The sequence below is a fragment of the Octodon degus genome, unplaced genomic scaffold (assembly GCF_000260255.1).
Source record: "Octodon degus isolate 3935 unplaced genomic scaffold, OctDeg1.0 scaffold00223, whole genome shotgun sequence".
NCBI classification, from domain to species: Eukaryota; Metazoa; Chordata; class Mammalia; order Rodentia; family Octodontidae; genus Octodon; species Octodon degus.
In genome coordinates this window covers 368,810-389,140 of record NW_004524799.1, presented here as the reverse complement: position 1 = coordinate 389,140, position 20,331 = coordinate 368,810, and the positions used below count along the sequence as shown (strand labels likewise).

The 20,331-nt window shown below is 33.2% G+C and overlaps 1 protein-coding gene across 6 annotated transcripts in view; it reads left to right on the top strand.

Annotated features, from left to right (window-relative positions):
• Kdm6a (lysine demethylase 6A) overlaps nt 1–20,331 on the top strand; it is a 201,491-nt gene that overhangs the window by 160,443 nt on the left and 20,717 nt on the right. For all 6 annotated transcript variants that reach the window (XM_004645303.3, XM_004645306.3, XM_004645307.3 and 3 more), the window contains 9 exons: nt 3,508–3,637; nt 5,298–5,403; nt 5,940–6,145; nt 8,426–8,490; nt 8,567–8,641; nt 9,102–9,250; nt 12,367–12,481; nt 15,796–15,983; nt 17,004–17,145. In XM_004645303.3, coding sequence (XP_004645360.1) covers nt 3,508–3,637; nt 5,298–5,403; nt 5,940–6,145; nt 8,426–8,490; nt 8,567–8,641; nt 9,102–9,250; nt 12,367–12,481; nt 15,796–15,983; nt 17,004–17,145 — 1,176 coding nt within the window. The remainder of the gene's footprint in view (nt 1–3,507; nt 3,638–5,297; nt 5,404–5,939; nt 6,146–8,425; nt 8,491–8,566; nt 8,642–9,101; nt 9,251–12,366; nt 12,482–15,795; nt 15,984–17,003; nt 17,146–20,331) is intronic.

Sequence of the window (20,331 nt, the reverse complement as noted above, 5' to 3'; positions counted from 1 at the left end):
ATTTAATACCACATTGGATGATCTCTTAAGTTAAACTGTTGTAGAATATATAGTAAACTTCCAGAATTTCTAAAATTTTGGTGTTTATAAAGTTTTATTTCAGAGTATTTTGTGTTAGTATTTTTGTTCAGAAGTTTCATTAGTATTCACTTCAACATTTGACCTCTGTAACACGTTCTTCCTAGCTTGGTCTACTGGTTGTGCTTTCATGGCTGCCTCATTAGGCAGCTTGTACCACTGGTAGTACAAATGGATCTAATTACTCATATCAATCTTTTTACTAATAAAAATAATAAAAAGCTACTTGATGGGATTGTCGCATATGTACACCTGGCCTAGCAGGAAGACATAGGAATTCTGGCCCTGTCATGAGTGTGTTTGCGGAAAGTAGGAGTGTCCAGATCAGGAGCTCTGCCTGGCTCTCCAGAGAGAGCTGTGCACTGGCACCTCGAATTGATTGCCTTCCACCTGCTTCACACTTGCCTGCTATGGCCTCTGTCCTCGTTCCTGCGTTCTGCTGCTTCTGCCCTGCTGAGGCAAAGGTGTTTTCCTAATCTACTCTCTATAGACTCAGGACAGTGGCTAGAAAATGGAGAGAAATTGAACAGTCTAAGCTAACATCATGGACTATATGGGGCCTAAAGATTTTCTGGAGGAATATTGTCATTTTTTTGTCTTGGAGCTGTTTTTTGTTCCCCAAGTTATAAACTGTATGAAATAGCACATAGTTTCATTAGTAAAGTTTCATGTTTGGGTGTATAGTCAGTTGTGTTTCTGACTGTAGTAAAGGTTATAATCTTTAGCTCATTTTTAAGGTCTATATGAACAATCATTTCAGAGTAAGTACATTCTAATAGTTTCATTTTTAGCTTTTAACTCATTAAGGTACTTTTGCCTTATGGCAGAGACTTAATCTTACTAAATAAATCCATCAAAACTTGATAGATCCCTAAGGTTGCTTGGGTTATTCCATTGAATCTATGCCTGCATTTATTTATTTATTTATTTATTTATGATGGAACCGGGGATTGAACTCAGGCCCTTGCACTTGCCAAGCAAGCACTTATTCTACTGAGCCATCTCCCGGCCCCTAGATTTATTAATGAAGAAGCAAAAAACTACTCTGATAAGTTAGAAATAAAAATTCTGAGGGTTAGAGAAAACGATTAAGGTGGCAAGTCAGAGGTGTTATGTTGGTTTGCCATATCTGTGTTCTGTTGATGAGGCCCTGTGCTGGGCTAGAGTCTAGAACTGAAACTTGAATGTGACATAGGTGTGTGAGATTTGGTATTCCTTGTCTAGATGACTTTGCCCACAAAGCACTTTTGCCGTCATTTTCTACTGAGTGATGTGGGAGAGAAAATTTGAAAATAAATTTATGTAAATCTTTTAAATAATTAGGCAAACACTAATCTCTTACCACTATGCTTGGCTCAGGGAAGGAGTTTTAAAATAGGAGAAAGGGATTTAAAATGGGATAATCTTAATCCTTTCCAGCACCTGCTTCTTTCTTCAACTCTTTTGCTCTTCACTTTGGATTTTTATAGTAAAGTTTCTTTATTTGACTTGAAGTGTTCTAATTGGTGGCCAGAAGATAAAATCTGTTCCTGCTCAATGTCTCCACAGCTCTGTCCTTTACATTAGAATTGATAAGTGTATTCATATGGACAACATTTATAGTCATTATATAGACAAACATATACACCATTTCCTTCAGGAAATTTCTGTTTCAGACTTCTTAATAGATAGAGACAGTCAATGTTTGGAACTGTAGGAAACTACTAGATTTGTACTATTTATTCTGAGTACCCTCTTGTGCGTTTTAACCTTTTTAAAGTGATAGTTATTTTTTAAACTAATTCTTGGTTTATTTTAAATGTTTCAATAGTTAGTGCTACACAAAATATGTTTATTTTATGGTTAAAGTTGTAGTTGCAGCATTTAGATGGTTGAAGCATTATCTTCTCCTTTAATCATGCCTCTCCTTTCTTTTCTATTTTAAATATAGGCAGTTACATTTTCCATTGTTGTACTTTTCTGTTTGCCATTTTAAAAAAAATTGTCTCAGAACTGTAGAAATGATAGAGACAGTTTTATTAATGTGTCAAACTCTATTTTCTAATCTCTCTCAATGTCCAGAATGTTGTACAAGCTTGATTTTTGGTGCCACATTTAATTAGCATGAGATGCTTTTTTTGGTAGTAAGGTCTAATACATGGTCCATGTCTTTCAATTTCTTAAAGAATTAATCATTTACTATACAGGAGTAAATCTATATCCTTATTTGGAAAACAAATTTTATGTATTCTAAAGCATATTTTGTTTAAGTTCCAAAGTTAGAGTGGCAGATAATTCAGCATGAAAACTATTACTTACACAAATATTATAAGTGAATATTTTATCTTGGCATTTGTGTAATGATAATATTTGAATTGTTTATCAGTCTCTGCCAAGAATTTTTATTTTGTTGAAAGCGAGTTCAATCCCTTTCACAAAAAAGTAAAAAATTTGTGGAATTTATAAATTAATAACCTGTGTTGTTCTATAGTGTGTAATGAAAAATGGTTAGTTCCTTATTAAGTGAAATGACTGAGTTTTTGAGTTTGCATATAATTATACTTTTCAATTTCTTATCTGAATTTTTAATATGTTAAAAGTACTTGATATTTTACTGGTTTTGAAGGAATTTTTGATAATTGCTTGAGGTAAGTTAGTTATATTGACTTGAAAGCTGGAGGCCAACTTCTTCCTGATTTTCTAAGTTGGGTAGAAGCTTTTTAGGAATTGGAAATATTTTTTTTCCTTGAATAAAAATAATTCTTGTGTGGAGATAATTCTATCACATTTTAAGAATTGTTAATTTTAATAAACATTAAAGGAAAAAATGAAAACTAGAAAATAATAACATGCTATGTCTGAATAGATAGCAACTATATGTTGCTTGTTACATTGGTATAGTTTGTTGTAAATTTTAGTAGAGTGGAGTCTTGATTAATTTTATTAGCTGAGGAGTAATAGACAAAGTTTTTTCAGATTTGAGAAAAGAGAGAGGGAAACATCACAGCTTTGAACTCTTTGTTATCAATACAATATTCCAGTTATAATTGCTAGGATGAGACATTGGAAGAAACATTGTCTATTCTTATTATCTAGACCTTGTTTTGTGAAGTTAATATTGTACCATTTGATGGAAAAGAATCAGATGGTAGAAAGGAAATTGAAAGTCATAGTTCTCCTTCACATGAAGAAAATAAATTAGGAACTTACAAGCAAATAAGTACTCTTATAAATAATCTGTGTTGTGCTCCCCTGCCACCTCCCTCCCTGTGGAAGGTAATAGGAATCAAGATAAGTGTTTGCTAAGATTAATAATTGTACTTCATTTTGTCTGATGGATTGAAATGTGGATTTGTACAAATGACAAAGTCATTTAATTATGACTTAATTCAGGATTTTTTTTTTAAGTAAATGGACAGCTGATTTTTTTTTCTTTCTTCTTTTTTAAAGGAATCTAGGTAAAAATGGCTTGTCTAATAGTAGCATTTTGTTGGATAAATGTCCACCTCCAAGACCACCATCTTCACCATATCCTCCCTTGCCAAAGGACAAGTTGAACCCACCTACACCTAGTATTTATGTGAGTCTGAATTGACTTGACTAAACATTAGTCAAACCAGTATTTGCACCTACCTGTCTTTCCTAAAGCCTTTACATTTATGTGGATACCCTTTAAGTTGTGTTAAGGATTATTGGCAGCACTATAAATATTTTTGGGGAAAATTATTTTCCAAAAGATTTTATAAATGACTTCATAGATAGTATATATGATTATGTTAGAATAATGAGAAATACTTTTTAGTGCCCTACTTCTGAGCAATATTAGGCAATAGTTACCTAAAAGGTTACCTTTTTGAGTAAACTGGGTTTATTCTACTAATTGGATGGGCCTCAATATTCACTTGTTTTGTGTATCTATCAAAAGAAAGATTCATCATCTACCTTCAGAAGTGTTTTGAGAACATAAAATGTAGATATATATCACAAGGCTTAGTAAGTTAAAATTTTTAAAATTGGATATTTACTTTATAGAAGTTTAGACATCTGATAAAGGAAATTGATAGACATTCAATCAAAGTAATTCCTAGTTTTGTTTTTCTCAGATTAGTCCTTCTACCTCATTTCCTTCTACCTTTTCACTTCTACCCCAAGTGTTTTTTAAAAATTAGTGTATGTATTATAAAGTTAGGATAATGTACTTAGTTAACTGTTCTAACATTTATAGAATGATACTTGTTTTGTAGATTTGGTCCTTTCAGCCTAGAGAGCCCAAATGATCGCAGTCTTTCCTGTAACCAAGTTACTGATCCCTTACTGTATAAGGGAAACAGTGGAATGGACATGTAATAAAACTTTTTAACTGGGGCCTGGGTAGAAAATACACAAACTTAAAAATCTATCTTAGAGATGTTCAACCTGCTTTCACTTTGATAAAATTTGAAAAAAAATTTTTGATTTCTTTTAAAAGTGTTTTCTCCTTTTTGTTATGATTTTTTAAAAAGTATGTCACATAAAATATACTGTGCTAACCATTTCTGAATGTACAGTTCATTAGGTTAAAAATACTCAATTCATCTCCACAATTTTGTATTTTGCCAAATTCTGCCTATTAAATAAATTTCCTTTTTCACTCTCCTCAGTTCCTGGAAATCATCATTGTATTTTCTGCTTTATGAATTTGACTACTTTGTATATCTCATACAAGTGGAGTCATACAGGTTTCTTTTTGTTTTGATTTGATTTTTTTGTTGTTGTTGTTCATTTGCTTTTTGCTTTTCTTCCAGTATTTGACTTTTTTGTGATTGCCTTAATTGAGCATAGACCCAACAGGACATAGCTCAGCCAACTAAGTGCCCACTTTGGCAAGCTCAGGGAGGAGAGTTCGATTCCCAGTCCCACACGACGCGCCAGCCCCCCCTTAACTGAGCATAATGTCCACAGGGTTCATCCATGTTGTAGCATGAATCCCTTTTTCAAGTTAAACAATATTTAAAACATTTTGGTTTTGAAATTTAAAGTTTGTTTCTTCCACATATCTTAAAATGGACAAGGGAAGTGAATATGGTTACTGTCTAATCACAATTGGAATCAAAGCATAAATGATAAAATATTGTAAAATATAAAATAGACAGTTAAACACAAATTATATTACTTAAATTTTGGTAAAAAGTGAACTTTGCTCATAGTATTTAAATAAAATAATTTTTTCTGAGGGCTAACCACATACTTTAATTTTACAGTTGGAAAATAAACGTGATGCTTTCTTTCCTCCATTACATCAATTTTGTACAAATCCAAACAACCCTGTTACAGTAATACGTGGCCTTGCTGGAGCTCTAAAGTTAGGTAAGCTTTAAATTTTAAAGAGTTTAACTGTTTTAGCTTTTAAAGCACTGACAGATACTTTTAAAAATTTTAACTTTCCTTCTTGAAAGAGAAAACCTGTGTATTACTTTTTAAAATTTATGATTTGAATATATGTTGATTGTGATACTGGTTGCTGATAATTTTGTGAAACTTAGCTTTTATTTTGATCTAATATAACTATGTAGGTCAACTAATTGAAGAAATTTTGAATATAAAATATAAATCCACATTTATGTTATTGATATACACCATAGTCCCATAAACATTTCCTAGCCTTGAAAGAAATTAAATAAGTGAAATTTGGGGTAATTTCTTGCTCTATTGGGATGGCATGACAAGTAGGTAGGTCCAGGGCTTCAGCGTATGAGTCTACAAACTCACCCCATAGCTCAGAGTATGTAGAGGACTGGGTTTGTTGTGGGCGAAGTAAATGAAACACTGTAAAAGGCTTTCCCCTTAAGTGAGAGTGGAACTTTAAAACAGTTTTCATTTATTATTTTTATTTATTTATCAAGACCTGGGACTCTTCTCTACAAAAACTTTGGTGGAAGCTAACAATGAACATATGGTAGAAGTAAGGACACAGTTGTTACAACCAGCAGATGAAAACTGGGATCCTACTGGAACGAAGAAAATCTGGCATTGTGAAAGTAATAGATCTCATACTACAATTGCTAAATATGCACAGTATCAGGCCTCTTCATTCCAGGAATCACTGCGAGTAAGTATTTAATTTCTGAAGATTGTTCTGGTGATTTAATAGTTGTGGTTTTGTTTTTTTTAGTTTTGAAGTGATGCATTACTTTTGTAAGCATGTCATTACTTGATGTTATATAAAAAATACTTTATAAGTGCTATCCAGTTTGCTTTTGATGAATTCCAAGCAAATCTAAGGGTTGACAAAATGAATTAGATTTCCTTGTGGTGAAATAAAACCTTTATCTAGCTCAGTATATCCTTCTTTTATGGGGCATTTCTATTTAGAGCAGAGTTTCTTAACTTGAACACTCTTGCCATTTTGGGTTGAGTGATTCTTTGTTCTGGGGTTTGTCCTGTGTGTTACAGGATAGTTAGTGCCCCTGGCCTCTCAGAAATGTTGGCCAGCGTGCTAACTTCTGCTTGGAGGGCGGAATTGGGCCTGGATGAGAAACAATTTAGAGGAGAAAGCACATCCTAAGCTTGCCTTATGTTGGCAGAATCCCTCATCTTGTGTTCCATTTTTATCTTCTGTCAGATTAGTATTATCTGATAACTCTTTTACAGAGCATTAGCATCCTTTCTACCAATCTTAGTCTATAAGGATAAAAACTGAAGGCAGAGGCAGACATTTAGAAGAATTATTTCAAAATTTATGGAAAAATTCTAAGCAACTTTGAAAAATCTACAGAGGCCCTTCAGCAGTGATGCTAAAATCCTGTTGCACTATAATGACAACTTTGTGAATTCTACCAAGTGAACTAAAACGCCCATAGAAATGAGTCCATTAAGTGTAGTACTGAAATGCATGTCTACACTGTGTTTCACGTACCCTACAGTTGATACTTAATAATATCTGGCTGAAAGTCTTTATAATTTGTAATTCATTAATTTACTTGTCTGAAAAATTCTATCCTGATTTCACATTTTTAAAAATCAAGGCAGCATTTGTACCTATAAATAGATACAATAGCTGAGCAAACTAAGTGCTTGCTTAGGTAAGCGCAGGGGGTAGGGTTTGATCCCTGGCTCTGCTTTGCACCCTGGCCCTGCCCCCAGGCGCGATGAGCCAGTGATGGAGTCTGGGTATGGTGGTGCGTGCCTTTAATTCCAGCACTGGGGAGGCAGAAATCAGGCAGATCACTACTTGAGTCTCGGCTGTGTAGTGAGACCCTGAACAATAAATAAACAAACAAATAAATAAATGTAATACCTGTAAGTAAATAGGTAAGTTATGTTCCCTTTATTACTATCACTGTGTATCCTACAAAGAAATCCTGGAACTTTCATGAGTTACAATGAATGCATTGCGCATATGGAACTGTGTATTTTAAAATTTCAAGATTTCTACTGCATGGTACTATTATAATCAGAATATAATAAGTGATTGAAAGAATATCAAAGGAAGATTTGGAGAAAGAGTTGTAAAAGCAAAGATAAGACACAGGATATTTAAATGGGAAAGGATCTATAGCAAATAAAGGATTATTTTTTTGCTATACTTTAAGGCATGGACCAGAACAATTAAAAATTTTTATAAAACATACATTTAAAGGGAAAGAAGCCAAAATGTTAGTATTGCTGACTTAGAAAACATAGAATAGTGCTAACACTTACCAAGTCTATGACACAAGAATTGTAAATGAAAGTATTTGCATTGAAAGGCACTTATATTTATCCAGCCTAAATGTTTTAATCATTTGTGTAATACATTGTGGAATTATGATTTAACCCAGGAAAAATGTCTTCCCTTTCCCATAAACAAGAATAGAAAACATCTCACCCTCCTCTAAGTACTTTGTTGTGTGTATATGCGTGAACCTATGCTGCATTACATAGAACACTTATATTCTAGGTAGAGACTTCTCTGCTTTAAGTTATTCTCTCTTAAACACGGGACAAGTATGAAAATTTAATTGTATAACTTTGTGTCTGGTAGAGGAAGTTTGGATATTTTGTCAAGGAGATTTGTGTTTTCTTGGGTCTTTATTTAATGTAATATTTGAAGAAATTTTCATGTGTAAGAGGCCCATACAAAGTTCTTTTCAAAACAGACAATGCCATTCAATCTTTTTTTTTTTCTTTTCAAAGTTTTATTGATAAACATATAGCAATGAGACAGTTTCAAATCAAATCGAAAGTACAGTTTCAACAAATAATACACTGCATATATTCTTCTTAGTGGTTAATTGCTGTACAAGATGCCATTCAATCTTCATGTGAAATTTTTTTTTAGTTATATGATGGAAAGGATAGCCAATTGTGAAATGCTAAGCTAAAATAATTTTTTTATCTTGATCTTTAGGAAGAAAATGAAAAAAGAAGTCACCATAAAGACTATTCAGATAGTGAATCTACATCTTCAGATAAGTAAGTCATTCTTAGTATACACTTAGTATTTCTGTTTAAAAAGGTGTATTTTTAATATTGTGTCTCATCTCTTAAGTTCTGGAAGAAGAAGGAAAGGACCCTTTAAAACCATAAAGTTTGGGACCAACATTGACCTGTCTGATGACAAGAAGTAAGTCCTTATAGTAATATTTATGTGAACAGATACAAAGAAATGTTCTTTTTAAGGCTGAGAATTGCCTGAAATTTCCCCATTGTTATTTGGCACTTTTATCAGTTGATAGATAAGATTATACTAATTTCCGCTAGTTTACAATTAAATTATATTCTTTGACCTAAAACTTCATATAGTTGTTATCAAAACCCCAACTTTATGCTAACTACACATTCATGAAATTATATTTTTATTATAAAAATTATTTAAAAATACGTATTTCTGTAATAATCCACATATAAAAATAGAATGTCAATTTGTGCTTCTTTGGGAAATTTTAAAAAATGCAAGCACTCAAATATTACCTATGTGAAAGTAAAATATTTACAGATCTGACTGGAACACAAGAAGTTGAATAAATGCTTAACTTACATAAGTGTTTGTTGCAGAGCATCACTGTTAATCTCTTTCATTGCAGGTGGAAGTTGCAGCTACATGAGCTGACTAAACTTCCTGCTTTTGTGCGTGTCGTATCAGCAGGAAATCTTCTAAGCCATGTTGGTCATACCATACTGGGCATGAACACAGTTCAACTATACATGAAAGTTCCAGGCAGCAGAACACCAGGTAGTGCTTTTTTTTTGGGGGGGGGGTGGGGGGGGGATGGAGGTGAGGATGGGGGTGAGGTGGAGACTGGGGTTTGAACTCAGGCCCTTGCACTTGCCAGGGAAGTGCTTATTCTACTGAGCCATCTCCCCGGCCCAGCCAGGTAGTTTTTATGAACCAACATTTCATACAATGGAAAAACAGAATTAACAGATGGGCATGGTGGTGCATGTTGTAATCCCAGCACTTGGGAGGCTGAGGCAGGAGAATTGCTGCAAGTTGAAGGCCAGCCTGGGCTACACAGTGAGTTCGAAGCCAGCCTGAACTGCATATGGAGACTATCTCAAACGCCACTTCCCCTGCAGTAGAATTTTGAAATGTGAAACATGCAAAAGAAGCTGGAAATCTTTCCATTTAAAATGAATAAAACAGAAAGGAATATTCCATTAGAACATTAGACAGAGCTCAGATTATCCAGAGTTTTCTTTTTGTTACCTTTTAAAATATAATAGTTCAGAAACAATAATGATGATTTGATCTATGAAAATGTCATTGGAAAATTCTTGGAAAAATAGGCCCATGTAGCCTAAAGACTTTGTTGTTGATCTCATCTATTGCACAGGCTGACAGGGTATATCGTAACTTAGTGCAGTGAGGGTGGAGCTTTTAGAGCACCTTACTGTGGCATGGGTGCCATGGGTTTACCACCACTGACTTTAGTATATCTAAATGGATACAACAGTTTTGTCAAACAGTACATGTTCTAATGTATTCCATCTATTTTATGTAAAAAAAAACGTGTAAGTTACAGTCCTCTAATTGGGCTGCTACTTGCAGATCAGAAAACAGGATGAGATATTATTACACACGTCCTGCTATTGAGTCTGGACTCGGTCACTAACTAGATTTTTGCTTTAGCAGGTCACATTCCTTCTGTAGTTCTTAGTCTTCATTAATCAAACACATCACTTTGGTTTCAGTCTTTAGACTTCCTTTTCTATTTTTAAAATAAAATAAAAGAAATAGTTAAAAAAAAAGAATTTCACTAAACAAAATGGTAGTAATTCAACAATGGTTGTTATAGATACTGCATATTGTTCAAACTAGTTGTTCAGATTATCAGATATAAACATGCAAAATTGGTCCAAATTTTTTTTAAAAGAACAACAATAATTAAGCATTAACTGTTCCTTTCAATAGATTATCTTCAGATTTGTATCCTACACAAATACACCATCTTCTTTGTGCTCCCTTAGATTCATGTGAAATTTTATGGAGTGATATGTAAAGTGTTTACTATTTGCTACGCCTTGGCAATTCAGAGAGAAGTGATGGTAGCTACGCAGTTATTCTGGTGACTAGCTGCTACATAGCCCCCTGAGCTACTTCAGTTTTTTACTTGAAGCAGCAGTGGCTTGAAGACTAGACTGCTTCCTTTGTCACTTTCTTAATGAATCATAACTTAAGAATTGTTTCAAAATAGGGCTTTGCTGTTTTTTAGTCACCTGGTTCAGTGTTTCTGAGTCCTGCTTGCTCATTTAAATCTCCTGGTAAGCTTTGTAAAAATATGTAATTAATCTCCAGTGATTGAGGTCCAAGTGTGAGTATTCTTAAATAAATAACAGCAAAAAAAATGTGTTCCCTAGGAGATTCAATTGTACAGCCATGGTTAGAACCATTGGTTGTAGTTTTTATTCTCAGGCCATTTGATGCCCAATCCTGTGATAGTTTATTCACAGATAAAGTAGAATGAATTCTGGAATAAATGGTGGAAAGAACTGTGTTCTACTCCCTGCTTCATCATTAGATATCATTGAATAAGCCACTTGAACTCACTAGTTTTCTATTATATATGGTATTGGTTCTGTTTAGCTTCATTTCAGTTAAAAATCTCCAATCCAACTTAAATTATTTTCGGCAAATAATATCCTCCAGTCAGAAAGAACCTCTTTTTCTTTATAAATCTAAGTAAAGAGCAAATGTAATAGATTACTTCTTTGTCAGTTGTCCCTTGGTTTTTTTTGTTTGTTTGAATAGCATAAGTTTTCCTACTGTCCTGTGTAACCTTTAACAGTTCTTTGAAGGATTTGTTTACGCTAGTTGTTCCAAACAGAAAAATAATGCAAATCAGCATGGCTGAAAATTTTTTGTTATTCATGTTAAGGTAAAAAGACAGGTGAAATTAATTTTCACCCATTATACCCAAAATTATTTCAACATGTAATGAATGTAAAATTGCAGAGACTTTTCACATTTCTTTTACATGAAGTCTTTGAAATTTAGTGTACACTGTAGAATTAGTGCATATTCTAATTCACATTTTAAGTGGTTATTATATTAGACAATGCAATCTTTTTCTTTTCTTCTTTTCTTTTCTTTCTTTTCTTTTCTTTTCTTTTTTTTTGAGACAGGCTCTCACTTGGTAATTCAGGCTGGCCTTGAACTCACTATGCATTCCAGGCTGGTCTTGAACTCACAGAGATCCTCCTGCCTCAGCTTGCTGGGTGCTGGGATTACAGGTGTGCCCCACCACGCACAGCTGGTTTCTTCTTTTCTGATGTCCTAATACTCTTTGTGATAAATGGGGAGTATTTCATAAGAGAAAAGTAGTAATGGTGTTTATGATTGCTAATATTTATTATTTATCATAATTAGGCACTATACTAACATTTATTACTTTATTGACATTCACAGCAACCCAGTGATTTCATGGAGTTGTTATTATGTAGTCTTACATAGGAGGAAACTGAGTCAGAAAGTTGTGAGAACTTGTCCGAGCTCATGTTATGACTTAGCCAAGGAATCTTGCTTTGGAGCCTGAACCAATATCAAACTTTTAGAGCTTTCAGTGGTACAAACAGTCCTGCTTGGACACACATACTGTAGGTTCCCCAACAGTGTGTACACTGTTAAGTATGACTTTTAGTGCCTTCCATGAAAGCCTTTATTGAATGAGTTAGAAGTTAACTAAAATTCAGCTCTAAAACCTGACTTGACACAAAACTACTATATAATAAGAACTGAATATCACTAGAATGTTCTCTGTTGAAGATTTGTCAGCTGTCATTTCTAAAGACATATTTTTTTCTATGTAATTTATAGTGTGACAGTTAATTTCTTTGTTTTTCACATGCTAGGTCATCAAGAAAATAACAACTTCTGTTCAGTTAACATAAATATTGGCCCAGGTGACTGTGAATGGTTTGTTGTTCCTGAAGGTTACTGGGGTGTTTTGAATGACTTCTGTGAAAAGTAAGTTTGCAAACTAAATTTTCTTTAAATAATATTATCAGAAAACAGAGAAGGACAACTTAACAAACTGGGTAACCTAATGGGTATATAGTTTTCACTTAAAATTCGTTTTAAGTGGTTTAACTCCCAGCTTATGACGTGTTATTGAAAATACTATAGGATGCCACGAAACTACTTCATAAAATAGTAGTAGTTACAAATTTAGAAGATGAAAAGATTGAGTTAGTAGTTTATTCTTAAAGTGACGCATACTTATACATTTGAAAGATGTGTTCCAAGAAAATTGATGTTATTGTAAATGCTTGTAGAAGGTAGAAGTTCTGTAGCTGAGTACCCATAAGCTTGACCATAATCTTTGCCCTATCATCATGGTGTAAATTCTTTTTAAGATCAGCAACTTTTTCTATAAAGGAATTTTACAAAATTTAACTACTTCAGATTTTGTTTTATCTAATGAAAGAATATGTAGAATGGAACTGACAGTTTCTTAAGATACTAAAAGTAGCCATCATTTTTATTTGTGTATTTTATTAATTTTATTGAGAAAGAAGTAGCAGTGAGACACTTTCAAAATAGGCAAGACAGTTACAATAATTAATACATTGCATATTGTTGTCTTTGTAGTAGTTATTCATGGTACAAGATACAGCTGTTAAGGAATACTTTGAAAATTTTGATCTGTTTAAATTTAGTTATTTAGACAGAACCTAATTTATTTTTTCTAAATAATATCCTCTTATGTAATCACCTGATATTTAAATTTAGTAATAACATAGGAAATTATCATGGGATAAAACAGATTATACACACAGCTGATATATTTATATCCCAGCTACATAAGGTGAGAGGCACAAAAGACATGTACATAAATGATTACATTAATTATTCATAATATCTTACTTTAGCTTAAACATCTTTCCTGTAAATATTTGCTTTTAGTTATTTATCATAGTTAAAAATACAGGCAAGAGATAATTGTCTAATGTTTTCTTTACAATTTTCCACATAGATTTTCTTCAGTGTAAGAAAGCCATAGATAAGAGAATTTTAAAATTTCACATGTACTGATGAGCTAACCCAGTCTATTTTAGTTTGTACTTTATGGATCAGCAGTCCAGTAGCAGCAGAGAAAAAAGTCTCATGTGGGGAATCTTCACTGTGTTAGAGAAACATTTTTATTTCTTAAATTTTGAGGTAATAGGTTATATTTTTACAGCTACACTACAGTGATCTCTGTTCATTATTTCTGAGTAGAAATTGGCTACTTACAGGGTATAGTTTTGTTTCTTGTCTAAATGGTGAGGTGTCTTGGTAACAAAAGTAATTAGAATAGGCAGATGATATAAAAAAGTTTGAGGGTAATGGAATTGTCAAATTAGTGTGAAGAGTTAGATGAATTTACTGAGTTGGAGAGGGAGCACTTGCTTCCTTAGCATTTTACTATATTTTTTTCCTCCTTAAAGGTTGTTACTTCTGATACTACATGAAGTTTATGGTATTAAATAATACAGCTTGAAATGATCTTGTTTAGAATGTATGAATAAAAAATGGTTTTTTGGAAAATCTGTGGTTTTGTTATAGTTTATTATTTGGAATTATTTGCTTAAGTGTGTTGTGTTGGGTTGTTTTGTTTCATTTGGTTTTGTTGTGAGAACAGATCTCTTCTCTGTTGTCCAGCCTGGCCTGGCCTTGCCATGTAGACTATGCTAACTAGCCTTGCACTCACAACTTCCTGCTGCATGCAGCCTTCTGAATTATGGCATTATGGGCATGTGCCACTATGCCCAGCACTTGTTTTGCTTTTGGATAGAATATTTTCTTCAATTTTGTGATGGTAACATGTGGGTGAAATAGAGTTAGAATTTATGTTTGTAACCACTTTTTGGTTTATTATCATAAGCAGTAAGCTAATGCTAATCTCCTTGAAATTAAGCTGCCACTGGAAGTCTACTCTAGACTTTTCAGACAATCCTTGGAAATTTGGAGAAGATAATACATAGTTGAAGCTTTATAGGTCCTGTGGTCCTTTGTCATAACTGTTTCACTGTAAGGCACAAAGCAAAGGTATATGTAAAAGAATGGGTGCTGTATTCTAAGTTTTATTTACAAAAATAAGCACTGCAGTTATGGACCATAGTTGGCTAACACTTTGTTGAGATATAAATTTAAGCCAAAGAAAACTATTTCTAAGTATACTTTTTCATATACTTAAGCATAAGACACAAAATTATTTCTTAGAGTTTAAGGAAAGGAACATTTGTACTGTACATGAGGGGCCGGGGAGATGGCTCAGTAGGATAAGCACTTGACTGTCAAACGCAAGGATCTGAGTTCAATCCCTGGTTCTGCCAAAACAAACAAACAAACAAAAAAAGTAAAAAAGCACTTGACTGTACTGTACATGTTCTTCCCCAAAATTATAAAGTCTGAAGTAGTCAGACTTATATTTTAAAATTTGCAAAATTCTTTTTTTTTTTTTTTTTTTTTTTGGTGGAACTGGGGATTGAACTCAGGCCCTTGCACTTGCCAGGCAAGTGCTTAGTCTACTGAGTCATCTCCCCGGCCCCAAAATTTATAAAATTCTTGTATGGAAAAAGTTGCTATATAGTTTATAAAAGGATGGAGAATAAGAAGCCAGATATTAAAGTAGATAATACATAATAGGATCTGTAGAATATTTGCAAAGTAGGTTATTCATGATAATGGTAGTAGTGGTAGCAGTCCTGGGTATTTCTCCATGTGTGTGGTTGTTTTTGATAAAATTGTTTTAAACTGTATTGTTTAGCTGATCGTCCAAACCTTATAGATGCTAATATCTTATCTTGCCTTTTTTCCTTATAATTCAGCAGAGCAGTGACAAAGACTATTTGTCTTCCTCTTGCTCAGATCCTGAAGCATGTTTCTAGTACTTAAATTGCCATATCTTTCCTGTTTATGAACTTAAATAATTTGTGTCATCTTATTTTTCATTTTACCTTGTAGGAATTTCTAGGTACTCTAAAGAGTTTAGAGTTCAATCAAAAATAGTTTTTATTGAAATAAAATTATAAGTTAAAGTATGTGAATGTTACTTCTGAATAGCTTTGGATTTCATTTGGATCTTTGAAAATAATTAGTTTGAGTTAGTAATGCTAATCTTTAGCTTGTAAACCAATACTCAGCTAATTAATTTCACACTATGTAATATAGCCATTTTTATTAAATACTTATTAAAATGAATGAGTATTATTTGAAAACTTTAGACAGTTTTTTCTGGTTTTATAAGGCACTTATTAAAGTATTCTGTGCATTTGCACTATTTTTTCTTATTTCAGAAATAATTTGAATTTCCTAATGGGCTCTTGGTGGCCCAATCTTGAAGATCTTTATGAAGCAAATGTTCCAGTATATAGGTTTATTCAGCGACCTGGAGATTTGGTGTGGATAAATGCAGGCACTGTGCATTGGGTTCAGGCTATTGGCTGGTGCAACAATATTGCTTGGAATGTTGGTCCACTTACAGGTATTTTAAAGAATATATTTTTTTAAAAGTTTATTTTATAAAAGCTTATGTCTGATAGGTATATTCTTTATTCCCTTGAAATAGGGTTCACTAGCTATTGAAAAGTGGGCCAGCCAAATAGCTCAGTGGATTAAAGCGCCTGCAAGCAGGCGCAGGGACCAGGGGTTTGATCCCCAGGCCTGCCATGCCCGCCCTGCCCCCCGGGGTAGGGGCACTGAGACAGCAATTGAGACTGGGCATGGTGGCACATGCCTGTAATCCCAGCTCTTGGGAGGCTGTAAACAGGCAGATCACTAAAGTCCAATCTAGTAGTGAGACCCTGAACATCCTGTAGACCCTTCCCTGAAATACAAATATACATATATAGAAAAGTAAGTGTCTCCTTGCATAAAATGAGAAAAGTAACAATTTCAAATTTAAGATGACAGATCTCAGCAGATGCACATTTATATATTTATACACATGGGAACATATCTTTATAAGTTTTAGAGTTTCTGATTTTGTTTTGTACAGAAAACCCTTTATAGATGTAGAAGTGTGTTCTTTCATATTTTTCTTTTATCATGTGTTTCATGTGAAGAGCCCTATTAAATAAAAATCTGTTTGAATTATGCTTGCCTTCAGGCAATATTGACTTAAGGTTAAAACATGACCTTTCAAGCCAGACACACTTGGATTCCAACCAGGACCTGGTTCTGGTATCTTTGGGCAAGTTATTTCATTTCTCTAGTCTTATCATTTCTTCATCTGTATAATGGAAATAATAAAATTAATAAGGTAACTGTATTGATTAAATGAGATAATGGATAAAAAATGAGCTCAGCACAATGCCTAGCACATAGTCATAGAAAGTACTCTATGATTTCTATTATTATTATTACTACCCTAATTATCATAAAGTAAAAAATTATTTTTGTAGTGTTTTGAAGTTTTCAGAATTGATATTGAAGATATCACCTGAAAGGGTGATAATATCTTTTGATACTTTGGGTTGTATTATAACTGTTTTTTTTTCCCTAGCCTGCCAGTATAAATTGGCAGTGGAACGGTACGAATGGAACAAATTGCAAAGTGTGAAGTCAATAGTACCCATGGTTCATCTTTCCTGGAATATGGCACGAAATATCAAGGTCTCAGATCCAAAGCTTTTTGAAATGATTAAGTAAGTGCTTTCTAAAACTATAGTCACTCTCTTTCTTGAGAAGTGTCAAATACTAAATACTTTTTCCTCCATAGAATTATGTTGGCATTAAAACAAAATGATCCAGACTACTAGCAAAACATAATATGAAAATCCATGTGTTAAAAATACTTTTCCCTGCTAGGCGTAGTGGTGTATGCCTATAATCCCAGTACTTGGGAGACTGAGGCAGGAGGATCACTTCAAGTGTGAGGCTATTCTGGGCTTCATAGTGAGACTCTGTCTCAAAAAAACAAAGCAAAACAAAAAAAAACCTTTTCCCTTCTAAATAGCCTACTATGGAACAGAAAACAACAGAGTCATGAATGATTTTAAACCATTAGATTCACATTCTTGTGCTTCTCATTTTTTCAAAATGTTAATATAGTTATATAAATTCTTACCTAGTGATTTGCTTATGAATACATATAAAGAAACTTACTTGTTACAGTTTCTATAAGTCTACTTAAAGGTAAAATTTTCAAATTATACTGTTCTATAGCAATATTTCCTTTGTGTTTTATACTACTATGCCCTCAATAGGTAGATAATTCTGGTCAAAGAAATGCGGGAAATAATAGATTAAATAAAGTCAAACAGGTTCTTTAATTTTGAATTTTATTTTTTGTAATTTTTTAAATTCTGTATTTGTTGGTATATTTTTCAAATGGACAAGAAGTTATACAGTATTTTCCAGTTAGTTGACTGCTGTCTTTTGAAAACTTGATCTCACAAACTCAGGTTGGAGCATGCAGTATTATATGACTTGATAAATTTGTTTTAATCTTTATATAGTTTTTACTAAGATTAGATATTTCTCCTGTAGATATATTAATTTGGTCAACATGTATTTTCTTTTTTCTTTTTTTTTTTTTTTTTTTTTTTTTTTTTTTTTTTTTTGCCATAGTTTTATTGATAAACAAATAGCAATGAGACAGTTTCAAATCAAATCGGTAGGACAGTTTCAATATTTAACACACTGCATACATTCTTCTTAGTTGTTAATTGCTGTACAAGATTCGGACTTGATAGCCTATTTACAAACACCATTAGAACAAATCATTCTATTCATTAACAGAATGTAACTATATATCTATCCCAACCACTTTGAATACACAGATACAAAATGGACATTCATCTGTATACCCTTTTTTTGTTAAGTTTCGTTATTTGAATATTATAGGTGTGTAAATTCACCAAAATATTCTAAAAGAGTCCAGTATCCCATAATACTATTGGGTCTTCCGCTTAACTGGCAATGTCAGAAATTGTTGACCTGAGTCCCCCACAGTTCAACATAACAGCATGACTTTACTTCTTATATTTTGTTTTTATACTTTTCTTCTGGATGGTTAAGACCAAGGTAAAGCAGGATCAACATGTATTTTCAAAGTACTGTCTTTTAAAAGTAATACTGGTTTATTAACAATTTCAGAAATAAATCTAAAGTTTTATTCAAACAAAAACTGTGTGGGTATGGTAACATGGCTATGAACTATCTTAATCTTTTGCCCTGTTTCATCTACTCCTAGGCATAAGGAATAGGTACAGGGTGATAAAAAGGAACAAAAATCAAATCATAGTAAACAATGTACAAATCCCTTAAAACACTGAGTCTTAGTTACAGTGCTGTATCTATAAATACAATTCACAGTGAGGTGCATGTGGCTATTTATTCTATTATATCTCAAAATAACAAGTTCTAGGTTATTTTGAGAAAAAAGATGACCTAGGTGCTTGCCTGGCAAGTACAAGGCCCTGAGTTCAATCCCTGGTAGCGCAAAAAAAAAAAAAAAAAAAAAAAAAAAAAAGGAAGATGGACCTAAAGTCACTGAAGATGTTTAGTAAGTTCAAAGTAAACATAAAGTAAATGCTAATTCAGATCCACTAAAGGTAATGGTATAGTATAAAAGCCGTTTAACTGACAGCTATATATGTTGAAAATGATTTATTATATTTTGGATATATTGATCAGGATTTTATAATTAAGATGTTACGAGGCATTTAGTAAAAACTCCTACTTAACACAGTAATCCTGTTGGTAATACCCATAATTTGTAGTCAATTAGCTACTTCTTGAATATTTTCTTTATTTCACCATAATTCTTAGAAGTTCTATACATAACTGACCTAAAATTTGCCTGTTGTTTGATCCCAATTTCTTCAGTATATTGGGATTACTGTCAAGTAAATCTCATTCAACAATTGTTTGAGAATTCACTGTATGCCAGACACCACTGTAGACACTGAAGGATGCAACATTGTATAACGTGAAATCCCTGTGCTCAAGGGACTTAAATTCTAGTGGAGCAAGACAAAAAGAGACCCCCCACCCCAAGCCTGGGGTATGGAGTAAGTTTCAATAGAATACTACTTGGGTGGGAGGAAGTAAAAGTACTATGTTGCATAACATGGTGAGGGAAAGTATCTTAAGAGGGTTTTTTGCTTAGCCCTGAATAGTGAGATAAAGTCAACCATGCAGGGTCTAGGGATAAAACATTTAAGATCTAGAGAGCAAATGAAGGCTGAGTTAGGAATAGTTTCAAAATGGCAATGGGATGAAAAGGTCAGTGACTATAGCAACATAAGAGAAAAAGAGTGGTACTGATAGGCTCAACAAAGTGAGCAGTATTCGGGATTGTATATGGAGTTTTAGAATGTAGAAAGTGTATATATTTATTTTAAACATTATAAATCATCATTAAGAGGATTTTAAGCAGGAGAGGCATAAGTTCCGATTTCAACCTAAGAAAATGGATCTGGTTACTTTGTAAGAAATGGATTCCAAGGGAGGAGTCTAGATATACAAAGAACAAATACAAATAGTACAGATCAACTTGGATAGAGATTTGTCTTTGAAGTAGAAAAAAGGTATTAAGACTGTCAACTCACTAAACTCACAGAACTTCCTTATAGATGAGGTGGTAGAGTAAGGGGAAAAGGAACTGCAGAGAGACTATTGCCAAAATTGTGTTCTACCTTGATCTTGCATAGTTTAAGCAGTGCCTCCCTCTGTTACCTTTTCCATGCCTTACCTTACCTCCTCGTACCGGTAATCTTTCTAGGCTCCTTCTAGTTTATTATTGCTCTCTTAGTGTTGTGAAATGTCAGGTGTCAACACCTGTATTTGTTATAAAATTGTCTCATGTTGCAATTGAATATGTAAAA